Source organism: Odontesthes bonariensis, chromosome 7 (genome assembly GCF_027942865.1).
Source record: "Odontesthes bonariensis isolate fOdoBon6 chromosome 7, fOdoBon6.hap1, whole genome shotgun sequence".
Taxonomy (NCBI): Eukaryota; Metazoa; Chordata; class Actinopteri; order Atheriniformes; family Atherinopsidae; genus Odontesthes; species Odontesthes bonariensis.
Window position 1 is genome coordinate 34,384,537 of NC_134512.1, and position 21,190 is coordinate 34,405,726.

General features: G+C 42.9%; 1 protein-coding gene across 3 annotated transcripts in view; it reads left to right on the forward strand.

Moving 5' to 3' along the window:
- Positions 1 to 10,230: 10,230 nt before the first annotated feature.
- znf423 (zinc finger protein 423) overlaps positions 10,231 to 21,190 on the forward strand; it is a 166,046-nt gene continuing 155,086 nt past the window's right edge. For all 3 annotated transcript variants that reach the window (XM_075470669.1, XM_075470671.1, XM_075470670.1), the window contains exon 1: positions 10,231 to 10,400. In XM_075470669.1, the coding sequence (XP_075326784.1) occupies positions 10,361 to 10,400 (40 nt within the window). In that variant the 5' untranslated portion in view covers positions 10,231 to 10,360. The remainder of the gene's footprint in view (positions 10,401 to 21,190) is intronic.

Genomic DNA, 21,190 nt, shown 5'->3' on the forward strand with positions numbered 1-21,190 from the left:
TAGGAAATTTAATCAACTCAGAGCAAAAGTATGACACTTTGAAATGTGTTTTACAAACCCAGCCACCATGAATGAATGAATGAGAGACGTGACCTTTACCTGGTGCGATGAAATTCTTTAATGGCTTCTGTCATGGTAAAATATAATAAAAGTAAAAATAACAGCAGCATAGAAAAAATATACTCCTACAAACAATAAAAAAAGAAGCTGCATGGTTTAAAAACAGCATTGTCCAGGGCAAAGACCATAAAACCACAGTCTGCACATAACAAAGGCATGGCTGAGGAAGAGGAGGGTACGGTGCTGGACTGGCCTGCCTGCAGTCCTGACCAGTCCCCAATGATGGAGAGCTTTGAAACAACCACCACCTTAAGATGTGTTTGCACGTGAAAGCTTTTCTTTCACAACTTTTTTTTAATATTGATATACACTCACCCGCCACTTTATCAGGTACACTGCTTGTTAACACAAATGGCTAATCAGCCAATCGCATGGCCGCAACTCAATGCTACACTGAGACTAGGCTGTGTTCGAAACCGCATACTACATACTACATACTTCCATACTTCCATACTGCATACTCATCAATCAGACAGTATGCAGAGCGTTTACCCACAATGCTCCTATCCGAGCCGAAATCAGCCGGCCTGAAGCTGATCTTGCTTAAGCTCTAAACTCTGTAAACTTTAGCAACATTTGAAACATTTTCAGGTGAGAAAGTAGTCGTTTAGATCCCCAACGTGTTGAAAACCTGCCAAAATACCGGCTATTTACAATTTTGTTCCCACGAATTCGGCGCTACTAAAGCTAGCCGTAGTGAGCAACGCACTTCCGGTTATTTTCACAAAATAAAATACCCGTTGCCTTTTATCATAGGGAAAGCCATTACGATACAATTGGTGCTTTTGTTTTGAAAACAGGAAGTGAACCTACCCTCGTTGTAGCTAGCTTGAAACTGCCGTTTTGACAGGAAATGACGATCGGCGACGTCAAGTTACGTTGCATCTTGGGTAGTTTGAGTATGAGTAGTGACCTCATGATGCATACCCAACATTTCGGCGAATCTAGTATGCATCTGGGAAAAAAGTCAGTAGGAGTAGTAGGAGAAGTATGCGGTTTCGAAAACAGCCTAGAATTCGCACAGGCTCACCAAAACTGGACAATAGAAGATTGGAAAAACGTGGCCTGGTCTGACGAGTCTCGATTTCACTCGCAGTCGAATTAGTGGCGGAACGGAACGGAAATTTCCGCTAATGCGTAAATGCAATGGAAATTAAATTTCTGCTAGTTCCGCTCAATATAATACATCCACGGTTCCGCTACCGGGTATATTTGTGTTCATTTTGAGAGCCCTAAAAAATAACACAAGTTAACTGAAATTTAACCTTTTGACGCAAAATTAGCGTTTTAGGCAAGATTAACGTGCGCACGTTCTATAAATATGTCACATTTAACGCGTTAACGGATATCTATAGATAAATATATGTATGTGTGTGTATACATATTTACAATTAATTTATTTATTTTGGCAGCCCTTGTATATACATATATATGTGCATCCCTTTATGAGCACAGTGTACCCATCCTCTGATGCTATTTCCAGTAGGATAATGTCATAAAGCTCATATCATCTCAAGAACATCTCAAGTTTCTTGAACATCACAGTGAGTCCACTGTACAGTGCTGTATTCTGATAAACGAAAGGAAGCTGATGAGAATAAACATAAAATATCTTCGGTTTAAACTGTCTGCAATGAAATAAAAGTCAACTTAGATGCAAGAATCACATCTTTAATTTATATAAAATCAAAATACCATTTTTTATCTTCCATAGTGCCCCAACTCTTTCTGAATCAGGGTTATATAAAAACGATAATCCGCATCAGGACTTTAAGAGCATTACAGACACCCGTGATGCTGTCAGTCAGCCTCCCATCAACACTAAAACACACTAAGGATGGCAGCTGAGACAAGGTGTAAATGAATGGGTTTAATAAATGCTCAAAACAAATAATAAGAATAATGTTGATCTTTTTTCTGTGTCTGCGCTGAATATTTATGAATAACTGACTGCAGGCTGAATGTTCTCCCTCGTTTTCACCTTTGGATCAGATAATGAATGCAGCCTACCAACACAAACACACACACCAGAGGCTACAGCACCCAGAGAGCACACACAATCACAAACACACATTTCTTTTCTTATTTATTCTTGGGCGTACCATATGCATTCACAAATTTCTTAAATTTAAATTCACAGACGTTTGGGATAATGCAGAGGACTGCATTGCAGCCGTACGTTTGATGAATAGAAATGAGTTAGAAACAAACATAACTGTTCACCAGCCCACAATAAGTGGAGACAAAATAACACTTTGTGTTAGTATTTAAACCAGTTGCATATTTGAATAAGCCTTATTAAAATAGGCAGTGTATAGGGCAGTAGTAAAGAGGTGGAACAGGCTTGGTGGAGCTGGTGAGAGTTCAGCACAGCAGAAGAGAGTGATTAAGGAAGCTACGGAGAGAAGCTGCTTTGGGCTACATAAATATAACATGAACTCTATCCACTGGTGGCAGGCAAGAAAACAGCACAATGGACCCTTGTTCAAGAGCACTTTGGGCGGGCATAGAGAACAGACTGCACCTCCTCTTCACCTCTGGAAAATCAAGCTTTCATACCTGGAAGACAGAGAGTTAAAGGAGGGAGAGTGTGTGTTTGTACTCAACTCACAGCGATGTGAGACAGTCAGCTCTCAGTGGTGTCTGACCCGGACTCTGCACTCTCAGCTTCTCATTCTAATTTTTTTTTTTTGCTAAGGATACTCACACTGTAGTCACTGGAGACATTTCACTGTCTTGTCATTAAAGTGTCCATCAACCTGCGTGGTTCGAAGCTCCAGCGCCGAGTGTTTCACTGCAAAGGGTCACGTGTGGATGGAATAATAACTACAAAGAGTTCTTCTCACGATTCAAACAAGAGTGGCTTCCTTCATGCGTTTCTGAACGTTTACACAAGATTTTCCTCATCAAACCAGCAGCCTGTTTGAAAATGTTTTTAATTCTAATACAGTTTTACTCCATTGCTGAAACACATTTCTTGAAACTGTGAATGAATTTCCTAAGTCTTGAATTTTGCACTTAAAGTCAAACTCAAACCACGCTGATGAAAAACTAAAATTTGTCTTCAGACTCAACACAAAGCCCTCAGAACACTTCAACTCAGTCTTAGGAACTCATTTTAGAATGTTTCACTATTACTGAAACGTCCTTACAATGCTCTGAATGGTCCAGATCCAGAATACATCAGTGACCTCCTGACCCAGTATGAACCCTCCAGACCCCTCAGGTCATCTGGATCCGGTCTTCTTTCAGTTCCCAGAGTCAGAACCAGACATGGAAAAGCTGCATTCAGCTTCTATGCTCCACATGTCTGGAACAAACTCCCAGAAAGCCTCAGATCAGCTGAAACACTCAGTGTATTTAAGTCCAGGCTGAAGACACACCTATTTTCAGCTGCGTTTGAATAAAGCTCAAAACTTAATCACATTTTAACTACTGATTTTATCTGATTCTATCTATTGTTCTTATTTCTTTCTTTTTTGTTTAAAATTTAAATCGTGCTTTTTATTTCTACTGTTTTAATGTGTCTGTAAAGCACTTTGAATCTCCCTGTAGTTGAATTGTGCTGTACAGATAAACGTGCCTTGCCTTGCCTTGCCTTACAAGACGAACACAATAAAAGACACAAATCAATTTTCTAATGCCATGGTTTTCTGCCTTTTTGAGTCACGACCCCTTGAATAATGAGGTTGTTGGTCACAACTCTTCACCCACGCCCCCCATTCAGAGACTCTTGTATGCACAAAGCTTACAAAAACACTGAATAAAATCTATTCTTCTGATACAAATCAAGGTTATGTAAATCGTTATTTTAAACATGATTTAGCTCCCTGGGGGTTGAAAATCACTGCCTGAAGTGCTCCACCATACAGTGCAAATTTAAAACCAATTTACTGGAAACTGAATTAAATAGCGACACTTAATTTGTGATCATCAGAAAACATCCAACACTGACAAAATAGAGAAAGTAAATTTCCTCCTCTTTCAGTTATGAGGTTTTATGTACATATCTGGACATGATAACAATCAATTTCTCCTTATCAGGTCCTAAAAGTAGGAAAAACTACTTCAGATGAACAACAACTCACTGACTGAACAAAACCTAAGACAAAGTACAGAAGCAGTGTGTGAAAAACTAAGTGAACCCTTACTGCTTCCATAGGAACTAAGAGGGTAAGCAGCAGCCAGGAGCTGCTGATCAATGCTCTGATTAACTGATCATCAGTCAGTGTGAGCAGCTCTATAAAAGCAGAAGTTCTGCAGCATTCAGGTGTGTGTTAACACGATGCCAAGGAGGAAAGACATCAGCAATAATCTCATAGAAGCAGCTGCTGCTGCCCATCAACCTGGGAAGGGTTATAAGGCCGTTTCCAAACCATCAGTCTACAGAGAGAAAGATTATTCACAAGTGGAAAACATTCAGGACAGCTGTCAATCTTCCCAGGAGTGGACGTCCCAGCAAGGTCACCCCAAGGTCAGAAACCCAAGAGCTACATCTCAGACTCTACAGGCCTCAGTTAGCATGTTAAAGGTTAAAGGTCATGACAGCACAGTTAGAAACAGACTGAACAGGTGTGGCTTGTGTGGAAGGGCTGCAGGAGAAAGCCTCTTCTCTCTAAAAAGAACATGGCAGCACAGCTTAGGTTTGCAAAGCTGCATCTGAACAAACCACAAGACTTCTGGAACAATGTCCTTTGGACAGAGCAGACCAAAGTGGAGATGTTTGCTCATAATGCACAGCAGCACGTTTGGAGGAAACCAAACACAGCATATCAGCACAAACACCTCACACCAGCTGTCAAGCACGGTGGTGGAGGGCTGATGATCTGGGCTGGTTCTGCAGCCACAGGACCTGGGCACCTCGCAGTCATTGAGTCCACCATGAACTCCTCTGGATACCAAAGTGTTCTAGAGTCAGATGTGAGGCCGTCTGTCCGACAGCTGAAGCTGGGCTGAAACTGGCTCATCAACAGGACAAAGATCCCAAACACAGCAGCAGATCTACAGCAGAATGTGTGAAGAAGAGAAGAATCAAGGTGTTGCAACGGTCCAGTCAGAGTCCAGACCTCAGCCTGACTGAGATGCTGTGGTGGGACCTTCAGAGAGCTGTGCAGAAACCAGAGCTGCAAACCTCAATGAGCTGAAGCAGCGCTGGAGAGAAGAGTGGGCCGAGATTCCTCCTCAACCGTCTGAGAGAGACTGATAACGTCCCACAGGAAACCGTAACTTCACCTTCCTGCTGCTGAAGCTGCTGAAGCTGCTGCTACCAGCTGCTGGATCCTGGGATGGACACATAGCATATGCATTTTGTCTAAGTTTTTGTTCATTAAATGAAACGGTGTGATATATCATGTGTCATTGTTCATCTGATGCTGTATTTACATCATTTTAAGTCTTGGGAAGGATCGGATGATTTTCTAGAATGTCCTGATACATAGAATCTAATGATTAAAGGAGGATGTACATTATTTTTCATCTCACCATTTCCACTTTCAGGGAGAAGCGACACCGTCAGTGAATGATATGCAGCAGGATTCACTTAATGTATGGGTGAATCAAAGGTGGTTTTGCAGAGAATAACCACAGCAACATCTTCAGAATATATTTAAAAAGAAACAGTTCTGGCACCTTGTTCTCTGTTTCTCACATTCCCCTTCACTGTAAAACCAACTGCTGTTAAGGTATGACATCTTTAAGCCAAATCCCCATTTTGGAGCCATAATGGTACATCTGCCCCTGGTTTATTCCATTGATGTCCTGTCTGTATCAATTCCCTCTGCATGTCCATTGGCGGACTTATTCAGTGGCTGCTACTTGATGTTCTCTTGTTGTGTGTGTAAAAAAGCCAAATCCGTGTGGAGATGACAGAGGGTGTAATCGCTAGCTATGTGATTCAACAATAAGACTCTTAGAAGCTATTCAGAGTGGGGCCTGTCCTTGACCCTTAAGGAGCTTGTAATGTGGGCTTTTTTCCCACTCTTTGTATTTACCGGCAGAAACGAGGAGGGGCGACAGGGGTGGAGGGAGGACCAACCATGGAGTGAGGGCTTTTGCCCCTCCATGCCAGCGTCAGGAGCCTGGGGGAGCTTTGCATGTGCACACACACACACACATTGAAGTGTACACACTGGTCTCCTGGCGTGCACTCATTTCATTTGGAGGGAAGGGTGAAGGTTGGAGGGTGAGGCAGAGGGAGGGGGGGGGGGGGGGGGGGGGACAGAGAAAAGAACCCCCCATCTTCCCGAGCCCCAGCGGGGGATCAATCTTAAAGGCTGCTCTGTCTCTCCATGGGAGGACAGTATGGGGCGGGGGGCAGGGAGGCTCAATCTGCGGTCCTGCTGGTCAGCACAGGGAGCTCCACGTTGCCCAGCTATCCATGACAACCAGGGCGAGAGACTGGAGAGGGAAAGTCAGTTAGAGAGAGAGTACATGGAAAAGCTCAGCTGCGGTCAGAGAGCGCTCGGCTGGAGCAGAGAGACGAGAACAAAGCACCCAGTGATTTTCATTTTTCCCTCTTTGTTTGCTTTGTATTGTCCCTCTTTTCTTCACTGGAAATAAAGGAGCTTCAAAGGAGACACAGACACACACAAGCATATAGACATAAATGCACACACGTGTGGCTAATTGAATTATGTCTATACAGTGAGTCGGATGGTTTATTTGCACTGTGAAAGGGGCAGAGCACTTCCTGAGCACCAGAGCGAAGGCCAGCCGACGACACAGAAATGTTTTTTTTAAGGAAACGTCTCGGCAGACTTTAAACCTTTGATGGGACAACACAAAGGTCCGTGCACGTCTGAGCTCATGACCGAATAGCAGCAGACATCTAATGTGGTGTCAATCTAAAGTGCGGAAAATGTACATTATGCACGGATAGGTTCTGCTCAGTCTGAGTGAATAGGCTTAAACCAATCCTGTCAGAAACTGTCACAAGGAGATTAATCCAGCACATAAAAGTAAATTGATAAACCCTCACAAAATGTTAGCAAATTAATGAAGAAAATGTCTGGCATTTGAATAATATGCTCAAATCTGGTGATGAGATTTTAAAGAGGGAGAGGACCAATAATTACAGAGTTAATCCGCAATGATTTTCTTCTGTTCCTAATGTTAGTCTCATTTGAACTGAGATAATATGCGTTGAAAAGCAATATGCTACTACTCTGCATCACAAATCTGAATGCATGTCTGCCTGATGTAGAGAAAGAAATGGCATAAAATTCCATTAAAATGTCTCAGATCAACCTATGAAAAAGAGAGAGAAATGTGAAGAGGTGCAACACAAGACTGAAAAAAGTTGTTTAATGCTGAAACTAAACAAAACACACACAAAAAAGTCAAAATAAATATATACATATATATATATATAAACTAAGTGGAACAGCTCCCAAATAAGGATGTTAATCATCAACAAGTCAGTAACTGATGTTTTTATTGTATTGTTCATGCGTTTCTCTTGTGATCTGGACGTGTAAAGTCCTCGTATGTTCACACTGTACAAATGATCTGCGGTAGGAGGTCACGCACTACAAGATTCTTCACCAGACTTAAGCCCTGTCTGGTCTGTCAGATCTTCATCAAGCTGCGGTCATGCAGACAAGTCTGTCTCTCGTCGTTATCGTTACACTGTGACACAGGAGGCTCCCGTTGATTCTCTCTCTTGGCTCACCTGGTCGTTGAGGGTAACTGATCGTTTCTCTCCACACTCTCTGTTTCTTCAGTCAGTTATATTACTTGTTTCTTGTAAATGTTTATACAAACTCCAGCATTTCTTCACCATGCTTGCCATTGTTTGCTGCATGTTTGTGACTTCCCTTTCCCAGGTTTCCTGTTATGCCCACTGAAACCGTCTCTTGTGTTCTCATTGGCTTTAGCTCCTCTATCTAGTGAGCTAGACATCTGATATTAGGACACATCCTCAACTTGGCCTCACAAACCACGAAACGTTCACACAAAACCTGGATTTGCCTCACATTTTGGCCATTTTTTCTGTGATCTCCAACATTTGTCTGCGACACGAAAAGACATCGTTCAAATAATGTGTTTTAACAAACGGTTGCAAAGAATTTGAGGATTTCATAATCTATTCCTTATCCACATAATTGGATTGAACCTAAATCTTGAATGTGTTTTTGTTGGGTTCAGCCTATGTATTCATTTAAATTGATCTTGAATATTGCATTTTGTTTTCTTCCTCCAGGGAAGGTATTGCTGATTTCAGCACGACGAGGCCAAACTACACGGCTCTGCGCCTGGATGCTAAACTGAACGTACACCTGTCACCCCTTTAAAAAAATCTGATGCCTTATAAAATGAAAATTTGGAGATTGGGTTGCATTTTGGCCCCAAAACATTTAAACCCACTCAAGTACATTTTTGTTAGAAAAATGAGTTTATAATATCAGCATGTGATGATTCAACCCTGGGACCGTGTGTAGATACAGTTCTGTTATTTATCCTTATTGTTAATTCTTTTATTGTAATATAATTTTGCTCTGTGACTACCCTTTGACTTGCTGCTGTGACAAAACTATTTCCTTTGGGATCAATAAATCTGTCTTTCTAACAGATGCAGCGTCTGCTGACCTCAGTTTTTGGTAACTGCAGCAATTTGGACATTTGCTGTCATTTTATTCAAAACTTGCTTAAACTTTAAATAACAACAAGGAAGCAAACGATAATCCAATCTACCAACAGATTTGTAGAAGACAAAGTAAGTTTTCCACCACTTAAACTGCACCTCTGCTCTGATAACTCCGGCGTCCTGCCAGCATTAATCACAGGACAATGTTATCAAATAGCTTTGAGAGATGGTCAATAACTGATACCGATCAACAGCCCTCATGTTATTTGTCGGAATAAATAAACGACTGAACCTCCTCCACACATCAATTGAATCCAACTCCACAGTTTCCCTCTGCCTCCTCCCTCTGTGTACTCCGGTCCCTGGTGTAGTTGCGCCTGTTGGCCACAGCTGGGCGCTGTTGTCCCACTCTGTCCCGGCCTGCCCTCCCTCTCCTGCCTGCCCAGCCTGTCTCTTTCCTGCCTCTCTGCCTCAGCCAACCCGGGCTGTGCCGAGCTGCTCCCTGCGGGATCAGAGCGCTCCCCCGCCGGGACCCTTCTCTCACATCCCCCTGCTGGGACGCGGCTACATTTCCAGCCAAGCACTGCCTGCCTTGGCTTTATTATGTGTGTCTGCGCCGCAGCCCCGCCAGCAGAGGCAGGCAGAGGAGGAGGAGGGAGACTGGTAGCCAGAGTCAGGACAAAGAAAAAGCAGGGAGACAGAGGCTAGCGAAGGGTTAGGCTGGTTGAAATATTAGGCATCTATTAAAACATCCGCACTTGGGAAATATTAACAAAAAGAAAGCGTGGGTAGTAAAAGCAGTATTCCCCTCGGGGTGGAGATGCAGGGCAAGAGCGCAATGTCCATGCCACCAGATCACCACCACCACAGCTTAGAGTAGAAAAGCGGGACGGAACACAGGAGATTCGGTTCGGTTCGGCTCCTGGAGGCAAAAGAAAAACAAAACAGACTGAAACAGTTTCCCTAAACTAAGGAGGAGGACGAGACACGCGCAGGGGAAGGAGCCGATTTCCAAAAAAACAACCAACCAGAAACCCGCTCTCGGCCGCCTCTCCTCACCTGGACCGTCACGCGCCTCCGTGGCATCGCCGCCTCTCACCCGGACGGCGCCGCTGTCACTTTTCTTTAACGCACCGCGGGACCTGCTCAGGTGTTTGACACGCGCGTGGGTGGCAGCTCGCGCACAGCTCCACAAGCGCTCAGAGAGAGAAAGCAAACCGCTTGCGGGAGAGAGAAGAAAAATAACAAACCAAGGCTGTCGGCGTCGCGGGAACGACGGAGACGCTCGCAAAACCGGGAAGTTGCTCCCGTTTATTCTACAGGTTGCGCGAGTCTCCGGTGCACGGAGACACGGAGACCCACCGGAGGAGCGCAGCGTCGCCTGCACGCCGCCTCGGTCCCGGTGTCGCGCGGCTGCCGTCGCCGGATTAACGGTCGTTTCTCAGCCAGAGACTGACGCTGCCGCATTGCAACAGGCGAAGGAGCAGCAGCGAAGTGGTGGTGGAGGAGGAGGAGGAGGAGGAGGAGGAGGAAGAAGAGGAGGACAGATAACCCGGCCGTGTCCGCCTGCATGGTCAGCTGAAAACACGGAACGGAACAAAAAAAAAAAAACAATTAAAGAAGAAGAAAGATTAAGAGAGCGGCTCGAAAGCAGAGATGTCCAGAAGAAAACAGGCCAAACCGCGCTCCGTTAAAGGTAAGAAACTGCTACTTTGTTCACGGACACTTTTCTCAGGAAATAACGCGACTAAAAAAACCATGAGCAGGCGTTCATGCCCAACTCTGCAGCCTCGCGCCTGATCATTAGATTTGATTCCCCCTGAAGGACTGTAAGCAGTCTGTGTAGTTCCTAAATTCAGTCTCACACCTTGACAATTACTGCTTCAGCTCAGCTTTACTGCGGCTTCACTAATTGTTTGTATCTGTTTAAGCAGGTTAAATTTGACTGTGTGTTCGGGTAATGCTTTTCAATGAGCTGCCACGCTATCAGCTCAAGATGAAACACGGGTGGATCGTTCTTCTGACAGCGTGGGTCGTGATTTTTTTTTTTTAATTTTTTTTTTTTTTGCATCAACTTGTTGTAGTCCACTTAATGGGCTCCTGTAATCTGAATTAATTCAATAATGCTGCCGTAGCGCGCCTCATCCAATCCGCGGGCTGCTGTTTTGTTTGAGGGAATTTGATTGTGTTGCTCCAGTTCGTCTCAAGTCTAACGTTAAAACAGATGAGAAAAACCAAAATCCAAATTATCTGCCTTTCCCTTATGGGAGACGCACCGGATGACGGTATGCAGGTGATCAAACATTTATGGTCATTTTCCCTTTCCCACCCAGCTGGAAGTTTAACCCTCTTCATGTTTAAAACAAGTGCAACACTGTAGATGATTTCCACCTAAGTGGGAATTTAATAGGATAGTTTGAAAGAAGTATTAATATAGCAAAATGAGGCCCAAAGTTACCGCCATCATCATAAAGTGGTATTCATTGCAGTGCATGGGTGAGTGGGCATCATGCATGGGGGGCATGTGGTGTCCTTGGCCTCCTTGTTTCCTTTATGGGACCCAGATGGGCAATGGCACTGGCTGACCATGTGGTCACCACCCTTCCCCCATTTCCTAGACCATGAAGGCTTTTCTGTTCTGACTATCGAGGAAGCACGCAGATATCTGACACTTATTCCCACTTTGTTCATCAGATCGGACGCATCGTCTGTCTCCAGCATATGAAACTTTCATCGGAGGCAGGGTGGGATCCATTTAGCCTCCAGAAGAACTGACAGAACGTGTTTTTGTGTCTCTTGGGGGGTTATGTTGGTGGTTTTAAAATGCGTTGCTGTTGGCTGCATGTGCAGGAAAACAGGTTAAAACTGTCGTTTTATAGATCAGTCCGAGCAAGCCGGGTTATTGCAGGCGGGAGGACGTGATTGGCAGTGACAGGCCACAGATTCCACAGCCTCCTCAGGAATCTGCTGTAAAGTCGGTTTTAGTTTTCATTTGGTCCATGTGACCCATCTTTGTGTTTGCAATGAAAAAAAAGCTGTGGAATAAATATGGCTGTCCAATAACAGTTCATGCTTAATGCAACTAAAGGACACTAAAAGAGGGTCTTCAAAACGGAAACGAGGATTGGGATGAATTTGTTAGTATCCTGGTCCTGGCTTCGGTTACAACCACGGTTTCCTGTTTTTTTTCTTCCCACTTTTATCAACAACTGGCTTTAAATTGGCAGTAAAAACACGTTTTATGTGTCTGGCACTTTGCCTATTAATGATGGATGTTATTTTTGGTACTTTTTTCAGATGGTCTTGATGCCTGGAAGCCAAATCAAACTGAATATCTGTTAGATTTTTGTCTAATTAGTATGTGAAAGACGGGAAGAAGTCAGTTGTTGTTGCCCCCTGCTGCAGTGTTGCTGATACTTAGTTTGTCAGAGTGCAAGTCGGCCACTGTGGACCGGTGAATCTGTCGATCCGCTGCTTCTCCGTCGTTGCTCTGCGAGTGTGCGTTTATGCTCGCAAGATGAAGGCTTGTGTTGTGTGTCTGTGTGACTAAGGCCGCCAGGTCTCGGCAGCCTGGATAACCAGAGCTTAGCTTTAGTCAGGCAGCCAAGCGAAGCAGAGCAGAGCAAAGCTGAGGCTGACGACCACCACTCTAACGCAGCCCTTGTTGTCTTGCTTGCATAAGCACCATGTGTTTTGTGTACTCATCTGTGTGTGTGTACGTGCGCGTCGCTATCTCCCATCCACACCTTGCCCCTCTGACAGCTTGGCGAGACCTGGCAATGGGGGGAAGATGGAGGAGAAAGAGGGGGTGAAGGGTAAAAAGGTAGGGAGAGGGGAGGTGTTCGGGGAGGCCAGGCTGAGGTGAGCATCACCGGGGGAATATCTGTGTTTTCATGTTCTCCTGTCTTTCACCTGCTCACCCAACTCTGACTGGCTGGCTTACTGTCCAGCCAGGCATACCAAAACAACAACAAAGAGCCTCAAAGTCCCACCTCATCCATTCCTCCCGCTGTAGATGTGCTCAGACTCACAGCGGCCCTCCGCATCAAGCCGATGGCTGATGCTTCAATCTTTTATCAGCGCTCCAATTTGTCAGAATTCATCTGAATGAGGAAGACGAGGACATTAAAAAACCTTTTCACTCTTACTTTTTCTTGCATACTGTGTTTCCCTCTAAGACGGGAAGGTTCTCTCTGTGTGAGTTGTTCATTTGTGCTCTGAACATGACGTTTGGTGGAGAGAAAACAATGTTTATTAAATGTTTTACACTCGTGTTCCATCGAGGTAAAACACAGACTAAACCCTTTCTTCTCAGGGCAGCATTCACAGTATTATCATGAAGCCATTTAAAAAATCTTATTAGCTGATTGGAAAGGCAGCAGTTATGCAGTTATTTGTTCATGAAATGATTGGGGTCTTTCTGACAAGCTTTCAGAAAAAAAAATCACATTTTTCTCACAATTTTATATTTATATTTATTTATTTTTAGTTTCTTCTTACAGTTGTTAAAATGATAAAAATGATGAGTATCTGAAGCTAAAGTTTGGGCGCTCTGTTTTTTAATAATGATAATAATAACAGCCTTTAAGTGTATTTAAGGGATTTTTTTTGTTATTTTCACCCATTTTTTTTTGGTTGGAAAATGATTCTTTTTCAGCAGGATCTTTGACCGTCTTGCTGCTCTTTTGAAGCCACACCATAGATTTGGAATGATTTTAAAACCTTCAGCTTTGGTCAGCTTTAATTTGGCGTTTGGGGATTTTTTTTTTGTTGTGTTTTGGATCATTATCCTGTTGTAGAAACCGTCCTCTTTTCATTTGCTCTCAGAATTTGCTGGTGTTTAATTGAATCCTTTCTTTGCTCAACCAGAGAAATGTCCCCCGTTCCATTGGCTGCAACACAAGCCCAAAGCGTGATTGATTCAGCTCTAAGCTTCTTCACCTTTGTTCCTCCACACATCCCATTTCTTTGGGTAAAAAGTGATGCTTTAACCTTATCAGTTCGCTGTACAATACGTTGGGTTCGTTATTAGTTACCTTTTGATTTAGAATGTTGTGAAGACGCAGAAAAGGTTTATGAATCTTACTTTTAAATCTGACCTTTTGATTTGCAGACCTGGTCAGTTTGACCTCCATCCTTCCTGTAAACCTCCATTTCTCACAAACTGGCAGAAGACGATAGCTTTTTCCTTTTATCATCCTTATTATAATTTTCAGCTTGAGGCTGATTTTTGGGACAAGGTTTGAAAAGTCAGAATATATAAAAGCTTTGCAATATTTATCGGCTGACATGTTCCCAGACAAGTTATCTGAGAGCTCGAGTCTCTGTAAAGTTTGACATTGTTCTAATTTTTTCTTTTTTTACACACTAATCTTGCTAAAAAATCTGAGTTTGATTTTTGACTTTAGTGATTCTGTCCATAACGTAACTATTTAGAATTTTGACCAGCTGCCTAAATGTACATCTTCCACACTTATATGTAAGCAATCAAACAGCATAGCCACTGTAAATTCTACTCAATACAGCCATTAAACCCCCCCCCCCCAGTCCTCTTAATTTGTGTTTCACCACTGCGACTGTATTCTTTTGATGGATTTCCTTGACCATTCTAGCCTTGACAGTGATTAGGCTTTGTGAGGGGACAGGACTAATCTCAGTCTGTTAATTGAACATGGACTAATGACACGATGATGGGCCATGAAACTGGCTGGTGGGTTGAGAGAAAAGGAGGGGCGAGGAGGAAAAAAGAAATGAAAGAGCACGGCTTCTCTCTTATCAAAATATTATTTCAGTGGATTAATCCGTTTTTAATGTGTGTCTTTAGTGAGGCAAGGAAGCAAAAATCTCATTCTGTGTCTGCTCCGGCAGACTCGCTATCCTATCTCTCTGCCTCTCAGCTCTCAGCCCCTTGAGTCTCTCATGCATTATGTAGTGATGATTATTACTTAATTACACATTAATAAATCCGCTTCATTTGCAGGACATTAAACGGTAGTCGAGCGCATGTGACAGGGAGATGTGGGAGAGCAGGAGGATTGGAGAGGAAAGAGAAAGGGAGCACTTAGTTTTTAGGGTTTATTTGTTTTGTTTGTAGTCATTGGAACCAAATGAGCAGTTTAAACAAGTGGAGGAGAAGTGGAGCTTGGCTTTGCTGCTGGTGTGAGCTGAGCTGAGCTTTTCAGGGTTGATGAAAACATGTCCGATCGATCTCCTCCTTTCTTCTGCTTTTGCTCTCTGTTTTCTTTTTGTCTCATCTCATTACAGCCCTTCACTTACTTTGAGTATGTTTTTCCAGACTGAACAAATTGTCAGTGGACTAATGAAGTAGTGTTTGCTTGTTTTAAGCTGCCCGATAAGTAACTCAGTGTGTTTCCATAAGCAGAATGCAGTTACAGCTCAGTTCGGCTATTCAACTGGACTCCTTCCCTGGTCCCAGTATACAAGCATGGGAGGGGAATAGATTTATTGATGGGAACAGGCCTCACGATTGGTTTCAGCTTGTTGACCCATTATGTCACATGTAGACCAAAACAAGTGACAAATAATTTACCTTTAAATTGGAACCATGTTGCCTGGTGAATTGGACGGCTTTCCAGCTCCAGTGCTACACGCTTTAATTCTATTTTATAAATCAGATGCATGCCATCCCCTGCATCGTTATCCTCTTCCTCCTCAGTGTGCTGACTTCTTCTGTTACTACCGGCTCAAAGCCCGGGGCGGGAACATGTAGAATGTGAACAGAGCTGACATCAGATTGAGTCCAAACCACTGTTTACATACAAGAGGAATGTATAGATCCCAACAGCATTATCAGGGTGTTCATATGGGTTCAGGAAGTCTGGTTTTAGTTGTTCTAACACAAGGATTCGTTTCTGTTTCCCTGCTCAGATCTTTGCTGTGCATGAGCGTTAAAATGCGTAAGCTGTAGCCATGTAGACTTTAGTTACAGACACAAACATTGTAACATGTAGATCTAAGCATCTACATCAAACACTTATTCCAACACGAACCATGTGCTTTTAAAGCCTGACTGTTACCACATGCGGATGAGACTGCAGGAGGAAAGGAAGGAATTGTGAGTGTGAGGGTAGTAAAAGAAGTGCAAGTGGAGTCTGGAACCAAAGATCTCCTGCTCACTAATCCACAAAACACTGCAATTAGCAACATAGAAACATAGAAACATGTATGGAGATGAGGGATGTTTTCGTGCTGCTTCATGTTTGTGCTCAAAAAAGGACTTGATTGACTAACTAACCTTACTTGGGTTTACACGGGTTATTCCTGTAAGTATGCCACTTAAATGTAATAATAAACTCTGGGACAGTAATTATTCATTGCCTGGAGTTAAAATTATTGTCAGTTAACTGCTCAAGACTTAGAAAATTAACAGCTGCGAACCCAGCAAATGTGGGTAGAGATTAATTGACTGGAAATATAATCAAGCTCCAGACCAGTTTAATCCATTCTGATTCTGATTTCCCTGCAAAGGCAAAGTGAAACATCCAAACCAGTTCTGACACTGTGCTGTGTGTTCATGTCTGAGCATTTCTGTTTGTGTAAATGCTGTTGAAACTAGTCTTACGGCCCAGTTTTCACTCTCTTTTTCTTTCTCTTACTGCCTCCTTCTTCCCATCTGGCTTTACCATCAGAGGGGTTTATAATGTCACTCTTTGGCAGAGTACAAAGACGTTCATAGGGCGACTGGCTCTTATAAAACTACACATGTGGCTTGGATTACATGAGGACAACAATGCTATTTTTCAGGTACATCTCGGAGTAAAAATCTTTCGGTCTTTTGCTTTTATCCGTGTTGGTGCATCTATAGATTGTGTGAGCGATCGGGCATTCAGAACACGTAAAGGCACGTTGAGTAGGTCGTGTATAAAAGCTTGTAGTGGCTTTGCATTAAGGCTTGCTGAACCATTAAATGGCCCTCTGAAAGCTTTGTTGGAAATTCCATTGACTCATCGGCAGGGGGTGGATTTGAATTTTTGGTGCTTGTTTATTATTTTTTTTCTTTTTAATGGGACAAAACAAGCTAATGTAATTGGTGATTGGTGGAGCACAGCGGTACCATGCGTTGAATATAATGGACTCATGTGGATCTGCACTCAATTATAACCAAATTACCACACAATTGAAAGCTCAGAGAGTAGAACACACCTGAGTAGATTATGTCTTTTTTATTTGAGAGAGAGAAAGTAAAATTCAGGCCTAAGAAATGATATATGGCTGAATATCTTTTAGCTGCTCCAGCTTTAGGCTCATGGTGTTGTTCACTCTGGCTTCTTTGAACAAACTGCGACACTAAGCAGTCATATCATCAGTAATACTTGGGTTTGACCTAAACTGATAGAAGTGAGGGCCCTCTTGGGCTGGAATTCTCATGACAAACACCATCCTGATGTGATATTATCCTTTCCTGCGACTCAATAACTCATCTTTGTCAAACAAACACTTGGAGATAACTCTGAACATGATGCAGACTAACAGCAGCTTAACAGTTGTGGCTTTTTGACGGTGTTTCATAGAGACGGTACACGTTATAAGAACAGCTGCACTGTGTGCATCTCACTGACTTGTATTCCTATATGTCTTGTGTTAATTTTCACTTTAGAGGTTGGATATGTATCATCAGTGTGTCTTCATGTACTGATGATACAGTATACTGAGTTTCAGCTGTTATTTTGTCCCATTCGTCCTGCATACACGTCTTAAGGTGTGCAACAGTACGGGGGGGTGGTTGTTTCAAAGTTCTCCATCATTCTCTATATGTGGTCTTGAAGGCAGAATATGTTGCTGTAAAATATCAGTGAAATTTTCTGCATTAATGCTGCCGTCACAGAAGTGGAAATGAGCTTTGCTCATTCAGGCCCTGATCCAACCCCATCCCATCCCAGAGCCTGGCTGCAGGGACTGGTTGCTGGTTGCTGACAGCAGGCTGGATGCTCTTTTTGCTCCATTTCTTCCAACAAAGATCTGGAACACCGATCACTCTGACCACAGCACACGTTTCCACCGTGTGACGCTCCGTCCCAGACGCCTCCGAGCCCAGAGAAGTGGACGCCGCCTCTGGACCAGGTTAACATCAGGCTTCTTTTCTGCACAGTTAAGTTTAAAGTGACATTTGTGCATTGGACATTGATATTTTGCGTGACAAGTGAGTATTTGACAAGTGACAAGTATTTCTCAGAGGACCATCATGTAGGGAGGTCAGGTCTTCCTCCTCTAACCTAGGTCAAAGTGGGCTGGATAATGTCCTGGACTGCATTGCATTTAAAAGCATCTGTTGACTTTTACTACCATTTTCCAAGTTCATGGGATGTACCTGGATGGAGAGATTTAGGAAGTTAGAATGACCCTTCTTAGATATGAAGGTTTAAGGTATATTTAGCAGGATCTGCTTCTGTAATTTTCTATGCACGACGGAGCAGCTTTTATTTTTGACAGAATTCTATTAATACTCTTGAAAATCAGAAAGTAGTTACAAAAAATAAAAAAAAACTAAGAGAAATTCATTTCTGAAAATGTAAGTTTCTTAGTTTATGTGTAAAATGATAAATTAGTATAATTTTGATGGCTCTGAAACAAATAAGGGATTGATGGGGCTTAGAAATAACAATTTAAAGGTTTTGTTAATTGTTTTAACATCCAGTGACGTGAGCAGGGAATCTGCATGTACTGACCTCTGAACAAATCAGTCTTCATCGGGTCAAAAAGCAAAAAAAATTGGTTTTGCTAGAAAATAATGGACGAGAGAAGGTCATATCATCCGGTATGCTTGGCTTGGTTTTTATTGTATGAAGTGTGGTGTGTTTAGAAATGGGTGAAGTCCCTCTGTGAGGTGTGTGCATGCCAGCCCCAACTCCTTATCAGCAGCCGGCCTGGTGCGGCTGTGCACGTGTGTGTGAGAGTGTGGGAGAAGCGGGCGTCATGGGCCAGCACTGTGCCATTGTAGCAGCTTAGCTAGCCTCGTTTATCAGCCGCAAACTCACTGGACCTTAACACACACCCACCCCCTCGGAGACAAACACACACACACATAGGCGCAGTATGGCTGAGCTTGGTGCATGTCCTCAGTTTTTAAGAAGAGAAAGATGATGCTGGTGTGACTATACACATTCGCACAAATGCACACCCACTCAGTCAGTCCAGACGCTGCCTGCCAAGCCCGAATCCCCCCACCACTGGATGATCTCAGAAGACACGGGCCCTTCTAAGTTTCCAACATTTCTGTGTGTGTGTGTGTGTGTCAGCATCTCTTACAGCGTCCAACGAAATGATTATTTCTTTGTTCGGTGCTGACTTTTTGCCTGCAGCACATTTGTCTGCTTTGTTTATGGCGTTTAATTTGTCTTGTGCTTTTTTCTTTTGTGTTAGTTTTAGTTTGAACAGCTAATGATTACTTTCAGTTTTGGGCAAGTTTAGCCTTTCACATAAATCATGACAGTGTACTGCAGCGCAGCACCATGTAAAAAGGTCCTGATCCAGCCTTTATTTCTTTATATTTTCCTTCCAAGCAGCCAGACTTTCTTATAATCTTTAAAGTGGTCTTGAGCAATAGTTCTCCAGGCTTTCTGAAGGTCTTTCAAAGTTTTTCTGTGGACTTTGGCTGCTTTTTCACGTATTTTCAGTCCAGTCCTTGAACCTGACCGCTTAACTCTGACCTATTAATCATTTAAGCATTAAAAAAGCACCAAACTCAAGCGATGAACCAGTGTTGTGTCGACACAAAACAGACAACTTAGCAAAGAAGACATTTTAAATTGGATCTTTAGGCACTTTGTTTCCAGCAGCCTGTCACAGAGACACATCATTTGTTCCCATTTCTTTAGCTGCATGTGTGAAAAACAGCAAAGATAACACAGTCTGACAGACAGAAAACAGGATTTCTGCAGCAACAAGGTAATTCCCAAAGAGCTGTTAGCTGAAAACTTGGCATATCTCAGCATGGTGTGCAGTGTGTCCTTAAAACATTTGAGGAATAAAGGGGGTCATAGCAAATATGGACTTTAACGCTCATTAGGATTGTACAAATTCTTTTTGCCATATATACTGTGTTTAATTTATTAGTTATTAGTTGCTCTACATCAGGGAGCGAGAATTTTATAGCACTGATAACTTATGTCAGTAAAAAGCGTTTGACTTTGACTTTGATGGCTAAACACTTGCACAGTATCACACACTAATATACTTTAATCACTGACCAATGGCTAAATTAACTGTGGAAAGGAAGCCAAACATTTCCATTAAAATTGTTAGTGTTTTGGGCATTTGTAGGTGGGATTTTATTCTATTATTATTTTAAAATTACCAAGTCGAGTTTTCTGAAACCCTTTGGAAAGCTGGAGCACGGGGAAAAGAGGAACCAGCTCCTTTCGGATGTGAATCAGGGTGACTTTGGTATGAGCTGTTCTCTCCTACTGCTCTTTTTTTTGTTGTCATTATTTGATTTTTTTTTTTACACTGTTAAAAATGCACCTTTTTAAAAACATTCTGGAAGACAGAAAGGTTGTTTTAGGTTTCCGGTGCTGAACATCTGCGTCGGAAAGACGTGCATTCTCATTCTGGGTGGATGAACTTTCTCTTCTTTACTTGGTTGTTAGCTCCCTCCATCACCCGTTTGTCCTCCACCTACTTCAACTCATTCCTCCCCTCTGTTCCTCTCTCTACTCTCCTCCCCTCGTCTTTCTATTCTGTACATTAAACATTAGTGGTGGGGGCAATTAGCAGCTCCCCTATGCACACCTGGCTGATGCATAATATATTTACTGGGACACCCTCCCACTCTCTCTGACACACTCTGCTGTTGATGAAAGGGAGACTTTTGGGAAAAGGGAATCTGAGTGTGTGAGCTTTGTGCCTTCTGCTCTGACCTCGCCTAACCTCCTGAGTTTGAGCCTTAGGCCGGGTCAAAAGTCACTGTTCCAGGCTTGTTTTCAGACTAAATAATTGTTCTTCCAGATTTTCTGTTGCAGAACTTGTACTTCGTCTTGGAAAACATGTTGCTCCGTGTCTTTTGAGGTGTGAGATTGGATATGTTTAAGTCTGGAGTCTTTATTCTTGAGCATAATTTCTTGAAAAGCTAAAAGAAATAAAAGCTCTTTCTACCAATTTTGGATTAGAATACCCATGATTTATACATAAATACATGTACCAACGTGCCATTTTCTTATTGCACAGACATGTGCAACAAACCAACTAATGTGCGTTGTCCTCTGAGCGGGAAGTCTTCAGCAGCACAAGCTGCTTGCGTTGTGTTCCTTTTTTATCCAGCACTCTGCCGGGTCTTTGTAGCGCGCACCACTATAGACCCACCAAGGGTTCTTTTTAGTGCTGGAGTCTTCAGTTGGTTTTTCTAACTCCTTTCCTTTCACCTCCCAGTCAAAAGGCAAAAGCGCCCTGCTGAGAGACACACAATGGAGCGAGTGGGAGCAGGAGAAAGTGAAAAAGCAAGACGGCGAGACCAAAAAAAAAAGAGGCTTC